This window comes from Aegilops tauschii, chromosome 4 (genome assembly GCF_002575655.3).
Source record: "Aegilops tauschii subsp. strangulata cultivar AL8/78 chromosome 4, Aet v6.0, whole genome shotgun sequence".
NCBI lineage: Eukaryota > Viridiplantae > Streptophyta > Magnoliopsida > Poales > Poaceae > Aegilops > Aegilops tauschii.
In genome coordinates, this window is record NC_053038.3 from 44,958,699 (window position 1) to 44,972,378 (window position 13,680).

The following is a 13,680-nucleotide window of genomic DNA, read 5'->3' on the forward strand; positions in this document are numbered from 1 at the left end:
CTAGCTAAGTCTCATTTAGCTCTAGATCTTTCTCCTTTTGGGACACTACCATCCGAGACTTTATTTCATATTTGCTTGTAAATGATATCTCGATGTTGTGATGAATAAGGTTCTATATTGTAAAAAAATAATGATTCTTGTAATATATTTTTTGAGGATATGATTCTTGCAAATAAAAAGTAAATATGGTAGACATGTCATTTTCTATAAAGTCAATTCCATCTGATGGATTTATGTCAAATACTCGGCTTCGTGCAATTCTAGTCACTGGTTATGAATGCTCATGAACGTGCCTCAATTTTCTAATATACAAAAAAACTAAAGCAAGATGTAAATTACAATATAGTGAGTACTAACCAATACAAAACATTGTCTTAAACTAGTCTAGTATGCAGGCTAGTCACTCCAAAATACATCAACAAGCCTTTAGCTACACAAAATCAAAACTTCAACTTCTATTACCCGCGCCAACATTCAGCTTCCAAGTTCCAACAACAATTTTTCGAGGGTCGACTTTCAACTACCAATAAATAGACATTCCAACACTGAAAAATAAAAATAAATAAAAATTTGAGGGGCAAAAAAAACAAATATTTGCAAAGACACTGCCAAAAGCCCATTTCCGAAAAACAAAAGAGAAGGCAGAGCCCAAACATAACTATTTTCTGGGCCCAGTTGCGACTTGCAGCGGGGACCTCTCCCGGTTTTAAACCAACAACCTCTCTGCCGGAGTCCAGAGCCCAGGCTCCAAAACCGCAACCAAATGTCCTCCTCGTCCCCCTCCCCTACCCCGTCGCCGTCGCCGTCCCGCCTGGTGCCGCAGCTCCTGGTCGCCCTCCTCCAGCGCCGCCGCTTCGACTCCGCGCTCTGCCCGTCCCCCACCTTCCGGGGCTTCTCGCCGTCCTCCATCGCCGCCTTGCTCGCCGCCATCCCGCGCCTCATCCTCCCGCGCTCCGCGGGCCGCCTCTGCCCGCAGCGGCCCTTCCCCTCCCCGTCCTCCTCCTACCACCGCCGGGTCGCCGCCGCGCTCACCCTCGCCTTCCTCAACTGGTCCCACTCCGACGCCATCCCGCACGTCGTCCCGCTCACCGAGGCCCCGCTCCGCGCCGCCGCGCTCTCCCTCGCCCGCGCCCGCGCGCTCCCCGCGCTCTTCGGCCTCCTCCGCGAGCACGCCCCGCTCGTCTCCACCGCCGCGCTCACCGACGTCATCCGCGCGCTCGGCGAGGAGGGCCTCCCGCGGCAGGCCCTCGCCGCCTTCCACCGCGCGCGCCAGCTCCGGTGCTCCCCGGACGCGCAGTGCTACAACACACTGCTCGCTGCGCTGTGCCGGAACGGCCGGTTCAAGGAGGCCAGGTTCCTGCTCGACCAGATGGAGCGCCCCGGGGCGCGCTGCAGGCCTGACTCCTACACCTACACCGTGCTCATTTCCTGGTACTGCCGGATCGGGGCGGGGACTGGGTGCCGGAAGGCCGCCAGGAGAAGGATCTATGAGGCCGGCAGGCTGTTCCGGAGGATGGGAGAGAAGGGGCTGGAGCCGGACGTCGTGACCTACAACTGTTATATTAATGGCCTCTGCAAGACGTACCGCGTGGAGCGTGCGCACGAGGTGTTTGATGAAATGGTGAAGAAGGGGTGCATGCCGAACCGGGTGACATATAACTCTTTTGTGAGGTATTACAGTGCGGTGAATAAGGTTGACAAGGCTATTGAGTGGATGAGGGAGATGGTGGCGAGGGGGCATGGGGTGGCGACATCAAGCACATACACACCTCTTATACATTCGCTATACGAGAGTGGGCGGATCGGGGATGCAAGGCGGTTCATGATCGAGATGGCGGAAAGTGGGCACCTACCCAGGGAACACACCTACAAGCTTGTGAAGGATGCAACCGAGGAGGCCGATGAGGAGGCCTTGCCAGCAGAGCTGTGTCACTCCATTGAGGATGGCATCAAGGAAAGGTTTCAGCATGTCATGCGTATGAAGCCCATAATGCGACCAGTGACAAGATAATCAGGATCAACATTGAGGTTGTGCAAACTTAACACAGGAGAGGTTCATCCTGCACACAGAAGCTTCTTGATTGAGATGTCCAAGGGGCATGCTAATGCATGTGTAAGCTGTTGAAGACTCTGATCGGGAGTGCCTTGGGTAGGAAGCTTTGTTGAAAGAGCCTTGCCTTTGAGAGTAGATGATGATCCCAGGGGAAAAGCACTTAATGAAATGAGATTCAAGCCCAAAACACCACCAATCAGAACTCACAGGATTTGTTCCGAGGCAAAGATGAAGTGGATTTGTGCAGAAGGTAAATGATGTCTGAGATTCTTCTCACAATCATAATTGATGCGGGTGCAACAGCCAACAAGCCTGACCTGTTGTTGTTTACAAGTGGTAAAACCTTTGTTACTGTACATTTCTGGGATCGTGTAGTTTGCAGCATGACCATCATAAATTTGTATTTCGCATTTTCTTTTATATACTTTCATCACAAGGAATTTGCTTTTCTTACCCAGGTCTACACATGTTCAGTTTACCAGAATTGCCAGTAAATTGTTGGTGAAATTGTGTGTTTTCTGTTCATAATTACATTAATGCTTTGTAATTTTTTGCAATGGCATCATTGGGATTGTATCTATATTAGAAGTCACTGCCTTCTCTGTTGCTATATAATGTTTGGGAATTTGGTGAACATGCGCATGAAGTGTATAGTGTATGTCAAATAAGATAAAGCAAGCTGTATGAAAGTCACACATTCTTTACTGTGACGAATAAGTCACTCCTATAAAACAAAATGACTTACAAAGGTACCATTTCTACAAAAAGAACTTCACACATGAACTCGGAATATGGATAACAACAAGGACCCCAAAAATTAGTTTCACAAATTGCACACAACTTCCAGTCCATGGTTGACAGATGATTTATACTGATCCGTCATACCGATACAGAAGTAGAAACTCTGTAAGCTTATGTTGTCTGCTTTCTGTTCGTGGCCTTCGCTGTATATACCAAACAACCATCTGTTGCTCCCTCCATTTGATGCTTATGAAATGTTCAGGGATCTGACTCTTCATGGTTTCCAAGCTGATGGAGGTGGTGGGGGTGTCGGGAACATTGGGGGAACTGCTGAGAAGATGGTGTTCTTATCAATTGAATATCTGCCGGTATCGATGTCAGCTAGAGAAATCAATGCTGCAACCAAGCCAGCATTTGCTGCAAGGGTAGGTTCTGTGTAATTGTAATTTGTGCGGATATCTTTGAAGCCATCATGCTTGTCAGGGCCAGCAACCATTGCTCCGACGAGGATATTAGGGTTTGCTTTCTTAGACTCTCTCCATTTAAAACCTCCTTTGCATCCGTACTTGACACCGTTATGAGGGATTGATGCCCCTCTGTGATGAACACGCTTCGGGTACTTCTTTCCAAAACCCACGACGTAGCTCATCTTTTGTGGGTTCTTGCCTAGGATGTAATCAAGCTGCAAATTGAAGGGTTCTGAGTGTCAATTGACTAATTCCTGCTAACGTACATTATACATTATTTTAGTCCAGGAGTATTGAGTACAAACTCTACCTGTGACTTTGCAAACTTGCGGAGGACATCTGTGGTATAGAAATTAGGTCCACAATACCACCCTGGTGTATCTGCGGTGTCCAGATAATCAGCATACAAAGAGGCAAGGAAAGCTGCATTGACGACGTACTGAAGTGGTTGAGGCCCTCCATGGTTGAGTTGTATCAATCCTCCTGCAAAACATTCGGTTACTTAACTTTCCAGTGTGGAAGTGGGTTTAGAGAGGCAGTGAAAAACAAAGAAGGGCATCACCAACCTTTAGTGAAGTTGAATGAATTGAATACTGGTAAATATGAGCACATGACATTGTCAGTTTGGTTGTGGAATGTCCTTAATATTTCTTCATAAGGATACCCTGGACTTAGGAAGAGCCGCAACCTGCTGAGAAGAACCTGCGTAATGTAGAAAGCGTTAATGCTGGATCATTCTTCATTAGCATTGATCATCATTTTCTACTAATATTCTGATTTTTTTAAAGCACTGATGTTCTTTTTCTTCTCATTTAGATGCTGTCAGACTGCTTGTTTGTTATTCCTTTGGTGTTAAATGTTAAGTATTTCTAAGACATCCAGTTAACTGAACATAGGTATGAAGTATGCTAACCTGAGATCCTGGAAGCTTGTCATCCCAGGTAAACACTCCATAGTTTGGGCTGCCAATCCAGAACGCGCCTGCATGCTTTGCCATCCCTGGAGCTGTGGCGATCGTCAGGTACGATGTGTTTCCCGTGGCGAAGTACATCCACGCACCACCCCACACAAACTCATCCCAGTAGCTGGTGGAATTGTAGAACAGCGACTGATCAGAGCCATTGGGGCTGTATCGGCCGCGCTGCAGCCTACCGAACTTGTACAGCGCCTTGGCACCATGGACGAGCTTGTCAGAGTACGCCTTGCTGTCCTTGAACACTATGGAAGCCGCAGCGAGAGCGGCGGCCATCTCAGCGGCAAGATCCGAGCAAGAGTGGCACTCGATGACAGGCCTCTTGTAATCAATGTCCTCTGGCCTCATCCAGCAGTAGTGGTCGTTCGGCATGGGGCCTTTAGAGGTGTCACCCACGCCGACCTGCAACAAGAAGTTCATATGACATCAGGGAACTGAAAGTTTACTCAATTGAGTGGATCTGGTGGCCAATTTCCCGGGATACGAGCAATCGGTGCAACCGAGATGATCAGCCTCAACGAACCTGGGCGACAATCCGGTCGATGGTGTCGGCGGACGAGTTGAAGGTCTTGAGCATGTAGTCGGTGCCCCACTTGATGATCTCCTTGACATGGTCGAGCTCGCCGATGGCCTCGTACTTGGCCCTGTACTCGATCACCGTCCAGCTGAGCATGGTCATGGACCAGGCCATGGGGTAGTTGAACTTGATGGCGTCGCCTGCGTCGTAGAAGCCTCCGACCAAGCTCTTCTTGACGGTGCTGTCCGAGAGGCCGTCCTTCATGCCGGAGTTGCCCCTCCAGCTCACGCCGTTGTGCTTGGGCAGATGACCAGCTGACAATTTCAGACCACGACACAACGTCAGAACTCACAAGGTGCGCTCTATTTTTGCTCTCCTATGAATAGATAGTTCCTTTTGCTTATACTTTTTTCAGATACGTATGGAGACAATAGTTACTTTTTCCAAGGTGAAGCTTCTTCCGGTAAAATATGGGCATACGTAGTAACTCGGCCAGATCTCACCATCCCAGACATGCTAAATGTAGGAGGACAGGATGAGGTGGCGAGAAGGCGAGAGGAGGACAAAGAGCTACAATAACTAGAATTGTTTGCATGCCCCCCGTCGGTACCACGCAAAAGCGGATCTGGTCTCGGGCCGGTGCAGTGCAGGGAGAGGAAAGGGACGAACGAACGAGAGGTGGAAATCGAAGCAAAGGTAAAAAAAGATGCAGATGGAAAAAAGAAGAAGAAGCTGGAAAAACTCACATCGCTGGGCGTTGAAGAACATGAGCGCCTTGTGCAGCGCGAGGGTGTACTGGTCCGGCGGCGGCGGCGGGGGCTTCTTGTGCGGGACGAGCTTGACGATCATCATGACGAAGCCGACGAAGAGGCCGACGCCGAGGATGAGGCCGACGGTCCACATGAAGATCTTGCGGTCGATGACCATGCAGCCGATGTCCACGTACTTCTTCTTCTTCTTCCCGGCCTGGTCGCCCGGGCCGGCCAGCAGCCAGCTCTGCTGCGTCTCGTCCAGCTGGTGCCGCATCATGGCGCCCCGGTCCAGGTCCCGGCTCCGGTCGTCGTCCGTCGCCGAGTCCGCGTTCGAGATCTCCAGCGTCCCGCCCCACGGGTCCCGCCCGAACATCTTGCCGCCGGCCGCCTCCTTGCCGCTTAATTCGCGACGGCAATGGCCGGAGGAGGACGACGGAGCTGTTTCTCAATTGGAGTGTGGGTGGAGAGGGGGGAGACGAAGGTGGTGGTGGTACTAGGAATGAATGAATGATGTCCGTCCGGGGTGGTGAGCGATGGCACGGCGCTATGTTATGATGAAGTGAAACGGAGGGAGGGGTCGGGGTGGTGGTTGGGGCGTTGCTTTCGTCGTCCCCTTGGCCCGTCTTTTCGGTTTGGTCTCGTTGCCGCTATCGGATGGGTTGGCTCTGGCGGGCTCTGGTTCTAGGTGCGCCGCTTACAGTGGAGGCCGTGTGTGGTGGCCACTCCACTTCACTCGCCTCTGTAGTCTGTACCCTGCACCCCGTGGGGCTGGGCTCGTGCGCCTCCGCATTTTGTTACTGTCCGGCCGGCGAGCATTAACTTTTGGTGCAGTAGATCTGGGATCGCTAGCCATCTGGGGCGCACCAGGCATGGTCGTCTCTAGATGGATGGCTTCTCGAACTGCGTCCACGTACGTAGCGAGAGAGATTTTACTGCGCAGATGCCAATAATGCAAAGAGCGCGACAGTTCTCCTAGCTAGCTTTTGCCTCCTTCGCCGTTGCTTTGCTTGGCACAACTGAGCGGTTGCCGTTGCTCCAAGCTTGAAGCAAAGCCATGCGATTCGGGTGCTCCCGCCTGTGTTTGGGCATGCCATGCGTCTTTCTTTTAATCCCTTCTCTTTTCCATTATGCGTGCCTGCCTCTGTGGAATGGATAATAGTTAGTCTAGGTAGTAGCTACGTGGGGGGCAGGGTTGGTTGGATGCTTGAATTGGAGGGGAAGAAGACGGCCATGCCGCATGTGGCGGGGACGGGGAAAGGTACAACCACGTACGTCTAGCATAGATGCCCGTTGCCCTGAATGTATGCCGTTTTTCTCTATCTTTTTCTTCGAAGTATACTACTACCAACTGTCCTGTGCTTTTAAAACTCTATCCACTGCGTCCCAGGACATGCGTCACCTGCAAGATCCTTGTACGTATTATAATGGGATGATGATTCCTGGCTAGCTACGCTAGCCATCCACCCAAATCTAACCACACCAGCAATATTATCAAACAGGATTTGATTAAGAGCTAGCGAGGCCGACAAAGTAGTAGGGGTTGGGAATGTTGTTAGTGCTACGATAGCCTGATATAAATTGAATCGTACGGCGACGCCTGACATGGCTTGCTCTAAACAAAAACAAAAAAACAGTGCTGCTAGCTGCGGCTACTTCAATATGCATCAGTACTGCTGACAACCCACTAATTGCTGGTGCGTGCACCTCTTGCCGTTGCCGCCATGCATTACTGCTTCTTCACGTACAAGGATGGTACGCTGCAAGTATAGGAGTAGTTTTTGTTTTTAGTTTCTGGCATGGAAATTGCACAGGTACATACTGAAATTAAGAAAAGTGGTGGTTGTAGAAGTAGGACGCAATTGAATGAACGCCTTGATGTGTGCACTGCACACCTTAACTGGTGAGGGGTCACCCTCTTCGCAAGCTGGGCTAATTACTCAAGCTCCTCTTGGCCGGACGGGGACTAGGCAGCAGCAGCAACAAAGAAAATATTATTATATCAATGCCCCAGAGTACGTAACAAATAATTTGCTGGGGGGCGAGGCGATGAGATAAAGAAATCGAGATCTGGGCGAGCTGTCGGTGGACTGCTGTCGGTGGGGATCCCTTGGACGGACGGACGCTTGCCAAAGACGACTCATGTCCTCACGCCGGCCGGTCAGATCAGGGTCATGTGCGTTGCTACTTGCTACTGCTGGTACTATTTCCTTTCAAAAAAGGAACACGCTGGAACCGGGTTGCCCACCGGGCGCCAAGGACCCGGCTGGCTCTCCTCCTTCACCGGAATCAGATCTTTGTTTTCTTTTTGTAAGTCTTTGTTTTCTGAAGGCGTACGTTGGTGAGTGGATAATCTGAGACCCGTAGGATTCGGTGTTGCATTTGTTTTTTCCATTGTGGAGAGAAGAGTAGTTGGAATTTTATTTATAGAAGGTCCAAAAGGTGCAGATGGTTGCTCCACTGGAGACTGGAGACTGGAGTGAAGGGTGGAGAAGGGAGATGCTTGGTATTTTTGGCGCACGTACTAAAAAAATGGAAAGAAAATAAAAATTGGAGGTGCTCTAGGCAGTGAGCGGTGGATTTGGTCAGGCGCTGCGGCCTGGAGTGTCGGCAGGCAAATCCGGTAGGAAAATCAGAGATGCCTTGTCTCGCGCGCAGGCGCACTGAAACCCAGAGAGATTCGCCTGTTGCTGTTGGGGAGAGGGCCGTGACCGAGCGTCAACCACAGTCCACGCCTACCGTTGGCCGAGGCGGCGTCGTACCTGCTGCCTTCTGGCTAGAGCTGGCTCACCCCAGGCGCCTCTCAGAAAGGACCCATCGCATCGCTGGGACGAATTTTTGGGCTCTGTATGTGTGTATGTATCAGTTCCGGTCTTGGAATCATCTGAAGCGTGAGCGAGAGGGGGGACGATAGAGATGCCATTTTAGGTGCGCAAATTTGATGGGTTCAGAAATACTAGGTTGTCAACTTCTGCTCCGCTGAATATGAATATTTCTGCTGCAGGGATCAGCACCAAGTATCAATGTATCATGCAACTCCATCGCAAAATCACGCACGGGGAAAATATCAGGTGCTCCGGGAGCTCGTATGATACGGGAGCACCTGGGCCGTCAGATTTAAGATCCAATGGTCATTTGAGGATACTTAATTGCTCGCAACAAATTTTGTTCTCATCACGTCTACTGTTGCCACGATTCGGCAAAATTTGTTCTCAACAAGTACTAGAATCGTTTAATTTTTCAATATTATCCATTATTGGGGTGAGCTACGGTGGTGCGGGTACTTCAATGGTTGAATTTCTCGATATTGTCCATTATTGGCGTGAGCTACGATGGTGCAATGTCCACAATTGCAAATTTGTGAAGAATTTGAAGGCATACAGTCGTAGCCCTTGTCTCCGCTTTGTTTTGGGTCATTTTTGTGTTTATGGGTTCAGTTTATCGTATACTTAAATGTATATAGTGTTCTATTGATTTGATGTGAATCAAGTATAATTTGGAAAAAAAAATATAAACTACTACTCCATTGAATATAAATAATTTTTGCTCCAATGATCAACACTAGGGACGTGTTTGGTTGCCCGCATTTGGGCCAACCAGGCCCGCGCGGAATTGAATCGACCTGTTTAGTTGGCCTGCATACACTGTTCGGCCTGCACGGCACGAACTTTAAAGAACTCACAGTCAGGCCCACGAGCTACGCCCAGATCGGCAGTTTCTCCAAAGTCAGGTGATGACCCACAAGTATAGGAGATCTATCGTAGTCCTTTTGATAAGTAAGAGTGTCGAACCCAACGAGGAGCAGAAGGAAATGACAAGCAGTTTTCAGTAAGGTATTCTCTGCAAGCACAGAAATTATCGGTAACAGATAGTTTTATGATAAGGTAATTCGTAACAGGTAACAATTAACAAAAGTAAACAAGGTGCAGCAAGGTGGCCCAATCCTTTTTGTAGCAAAGGACAAGCCTGGACAAACTCTTATATAAAGGAAAGCGCTCCCGAGGACACATGGGAATTATCGTCAAGCTAGTTTTCATCATGCTCATATGATTCGCGTTCGTTACTTTGATAATTTGATATGTGGGTGGACCGATGCTTGGATACTGCCCTTCCTTGGACAAGCATCCCACTTATGATTAACCCCCCTCGCAAGCATCCGCAACTACGAAATAAGAATTAAGGTAAACCTAACCATATCATGAAACATATGGATCCAAATCAACCCCTTACGAAGCAACGCATAAACTAGGGTTTAAACTTCTGTCACTCTAGCAACCCATCATCTACTTATTACTTCTAAATGCCTTCCCCTAGGCCCAAACAATGGTGAAATGTCATGTAGTCTACGTTCACATAACACCACTAGAGGAAAGGCAACATACATCTCATCAAAATATCGAACGAATACCAAATTCACATGACTACTTATAACAAGACTTCTCCCATGTCCTCAGGAACAAACGTAACCACTCACAAATCATATTCATGTTCATAATCAGAGGGGTAGTAATGTGCATAAAGGATCTGAACATATAATCTTCCACCGAATAAACCAACTAGCATCAACTACAAGGAGTAATCAACACTACTAGCAACTCACAGGTATCAATCTGAGGTTTTGAGACAAAGATCGGATACAAGAGATGAACTAAGGTTTGAGAGGAGATGGTGCTGGTAAAGATGTTGATGGAGATTGACCCCCTCTCGATGAGAGGATCGACGGTGATGACGATGGTGACGATTTCCCCCTCCCGGAGGGATGTTTCCCTAGCAGAACAGTTCCGCCGGAGCCCTAGATTGGTTCCGCCCATGGATCATACGGCCTGCAGGAGGCCCATGGTTACAACAGTCCGTGTGTTGCCATGATTATTTTGGCCTAGTTACCAAAAATAGGCTATTGTGGCCACTAGAAAAAAACAGAAAAGAACTGCAGTGACTACAAGCAAACAACTAAACAAGACAATAAAGAAATAAATAAGCAAGCAATTAACGCTAGCCTATTACCGCTATTACACATATTACATCCACTGGGCATCAAAGTTCGCCACCAGTGCAAATATAGGGAACAAAGCAGCACATTACATACACTGGCCGTCAAAATTGGTCACCAGTGCAAATAAACGCGGCAGCAAAACAAGAGCATAACTGAAACAACTTCGGAAGAGCTCAAGAAACGTTATCCTGGGTATCCACCATGCTGGCAATAAGCTTAGCAAGCTGATTAGCTTTGTCCTGTTTGGCGCTAAAATCCTCCAACGCTTGCTGTTGCACCAGAAAGTATGCATCTGAATGCTCCAGGGACTTCCGCAGTCCTTCCGCTTCTTGTCGCAGCACAGCTGATCGATGTCTTTCAGCTTGTAGTTGAGACTCAAGAAACCGAACTGATTCAGACAGTGAGTTTGAATAGCTTGTGCAAGCGGTAGTGGCCAGTAACTCGAACACTAAACCAAGACAGGACTTTGGGGTTGTCTCGCTGTCTTCAAGATAGTCTTCCTTAGCTGTTTTATCAGCTTTGTTGGAGACCAACAAGGATGTGTCACTATCCTGAACCTTATCTGCATTACTTCCTTTACTATTGCTTAATAAGGCACTCTTCCCCAATATTCTGTCAGCATTCTAAAAGAAGAAACAAGCAGACACATAACAAGTTTAGCATGTACTAGTATATGAAACTCATTTCGGTGAACCAGTTCATTAGTAAGGTGGACAGGATTAAACTACCAAGTCTTCTATTGCCAAGTACTAGTACATAATAAAAGCATCAAACAAACATATATCTATGTCCTATGGTCACTGCATTGTCTTGCCAAATCAAAATAGAGACACGGTTCAAATCATATCAGTTCAAGACAAAGCAGCAGTGAAAGAATACAAAGCGTGGGAAACTACACGGCACAACAAGATTTCAGATGGGTACCACGGGTCTACATGTACAACAACACTATTGGCTCTATTGTGATGCTAGTAATGTGCATGATATGAAAGTCAACTGTATACACAATTGAAATTGAAATCAACAGAGCTATTGATAAGAGCAAACCTGTTAAAGAAACATGCGTGAACATACCTGCTGTCTCATTGGAGTTTTGATTGGATCCTTCAATTTAAAAATAAGTTTGTATGAGTAAATACAGTGATACAAGAGCAAAGCAATCATAGTTAAAAAAGGCGCGCCTAAGCGAGCGCTTAAGCGCGCCTAGGCTCTAGGCGTTGGCAAAACGCATTGCGCATAACTACGCATAATCTGTGCATAACTGCGCATAAGCATGCGCTTTGGTCAGTAAAGCGCAAGGCGGTGGCAAAACACACAATTAACGCCTAGCGCTTTTTTGAACTATGATAGCAATGGAATCTTAAATTAGAACAGTTGTTCTTCAGGTTTAGGCACTTATTCTACATGAACAGAGTACAGTAAGACGCAAGAATATAATACTTAAAAATAGAAAATGAGCTCATAGACCTTACCACATTCTTGGTTCGGGACCAGTACAGAACAAGGCGTTCCCAGTCATCGTCCAGTAAATGTGTCTCAGGAGAACGTAAGGGAATTTGATGAGTTTCTTTGCCGGTGAAGTACGTTTTCTTCACGTAATTCCGATACTGCCACCAAGCATTCTTGAAGATAGCAAAGGTATTAGCACAGGTTACCTCATCCTGAGTTTCCAAATCGGTCCTTCTCTATAGAGAAAAATGGGAAAATTTGCTGTATTATAACCATCATGGAGGTAGGATGTATGGGACGAAGCAAAGTAATTGCCATGAATAACATTACTTACACATAACTCCTGGACAAACACCTGCAACTGGCATTTTCCTTCATCTTCAGTATAATATCTCCAAGATGGGAAGATACGCACATACGATTTAACAACATCAAATGCGATAGATGCTAAACTACGACTAGCTGGTTGTGATTCCTCCACAGGAATAGGCGTACTAACTGGTGGAGTTGGGGTTCGCCGTGATAGTACTGGCCCTTTGGGCACTGGAGCTGCCTTACTAACTGCTCTTGTTTGGGAGCTCTGTGGTGGAGATGGTGCTGTGTCAACAGGAACTGTGTTACTATCGGCTGGGGTTGGGGTTAGATTGGGTGAAGCTGGTTCTCTGTCCATCGCAGTAGGGGTACAATCTGCGAGAGTTTGGATACAAATTTATATTTAATCTGACTAGAAATTTCGGGATAAAAATATTTTGGATCCCATCAAAATGTGGGAAATTTTATTGGATTCGGTCTTCAATGGTTGGTTGGAATTATTAATCGTTGTCCTAGCTAGAAAATGGGCTGTACTTTTAACAAACTGTAAATGACTGTTGTAAATTCCATTAGAATTCAAAAATGGGCTGTACATTCTTACAAAACGCAAATGGGCTATAAGTTCTCTGCCACACACTTGTGGGCCTACTAAGTGACGTGTCCCCTAAAAAAATTAAGTTGACGCGTATGCAAGGCTTTGTCAACTTATTATAGTCAACACACGGTTCTAGCAGCAGTGGCCGTTGGATGTCTATCCAACGGATGTCGTGCTTCTTCTTCAATCTCGGATATTCTTAGCTTCGGCCGCCCAAAAAATGATTCCTCCCCCTGACATCTGGGGCGCACCGTTTCAGAGGCTGACTTGTGGGCCTACTAAGTTGGAGCGTACCAAGGGCTTTGTCAACTTAGTCAATATAAACGATTCTAGCTTTAGTGACCGTACGATGTCCATCCAACGACCGTAGTGCTTCTTCAACCTCTGGTCTTCTTGGTCGAGCCGCCCAAAGCAGCGCCGGTCGTGCCGCCTGCTCCTGCCTCCCGTGGCCGGCTGTGCTGCCGCGGAGGCCTCACCGCCCCCATACTACTCCCACCGCTGGCCAGACCATCCCTCCACTCACCCATACCCCCTGTTATTCTGCGGCGATGGCAGCCTCACACCGCAGCCGAACCAGTGAACCCTCGTACTCCTCTCCGCGCGGGCTTCCACTGCTGCGTCTTCCCCGGCTCCGCGTCATCCCCTTCCTAGGCCTCGCCGTCGTCCACCGCCCTGGTGCTCTCGGCGCGGCGTGGTCAACGTGGTCAATGACCGACTTCCATCGGAAGAGTACTGTATGTGGAGAGGCTGACAGCTGGGTCCACGACGGCGGCAAGGAAGTGCCTCCTTATTACGCGCAAAATAATTATTCCTCCACCTGACAGCGGGGAC

At 48.1% G+C, this 13,680-nt stretch overlaps 2 protein-coding genes across 2 annotated transcripts; one reads left to right on the top strand and one right to left on the bottom strand.

The window, feature by feature from the left end:
- Positions 1–721: 721 nt before the first annotated feature.
- Positions 722–2,641, top strand: LOC109737693 (pentatricopeptide repeat-containing protein At1g77405). Its single transcript, XM_020296814.4, has one exon. The coding sequence runs from the start codon at positions 764–766 to the stop codon at positions 2,009–2,011; it is 1,248 nt and encodes a 415-aa protein (XP_020152403.1). The 5' UTR covers positions 722–763; the 3' UTR covers positions 2,012–2,641.
- A 94-nt stretch (positions 2,642–2,735) lies between these two features.
- LOC109737692 (endoglucanase 10) lies at positions 2,736–6,033 on the bottom strand. Its single transcript, XM_020296813.4, has 6 exons — positions 5,498–6,033; positions 4,758–5,065; positions 4,175–4,636; positions 3,828–3,963; positions 3,572–3,744; positions 2,736–3,476 (listed from the first exon to the last, which is right to left on the bottom strand). The coding sequence occupies exons 1-6, from the start codon at positions 5,874–5,876 to the stop codon at positions 3,069–3,071; spliced, it is 1,866 nt and encodes a 621-aa protein (XP_020152402.1). The 5' UTR covers positions 5,877–6,033; the 3' UTR covers positions 2,736–3,068.
- Between the last annotated feature and the right edge of the window lie 7,647 nt (positions 6,034–13,680).

Excerpts from the sequence above, each read along its gene's own strand:
- LOC109737693 (XM_020296814.4), top strand. The coding sequence starts at position 764 with ATGTCCTCCTCGTCCCCCTCCCCTACCCCGTCGCCGTCGCCGTCCCGC.
- LOC109737692 (XM_020296813.4), bottom strand. The coding sequence starts at position 5,876 with ATGTTCGGGCGGGACCCGTGGGGCGGGACGCTGGAGATCTCGAACGCG. Across the intron at positions 5,066-5,497 it reads GTTCTTCAACGCCCAGCGAT|CTGGTCATCTGCCCAAGCAC; the intron begins GTGAGTTTTTCC and ends TGAAATTGTCAG. Across the intron at positions 4,637-4,757 it reads TCGACCGGATTGTCGCCCAG|GTCGGCGTGGGTGACACCTC; the intron begins GTTCGTTGAGGC and ends TTCTTGTTGCAG.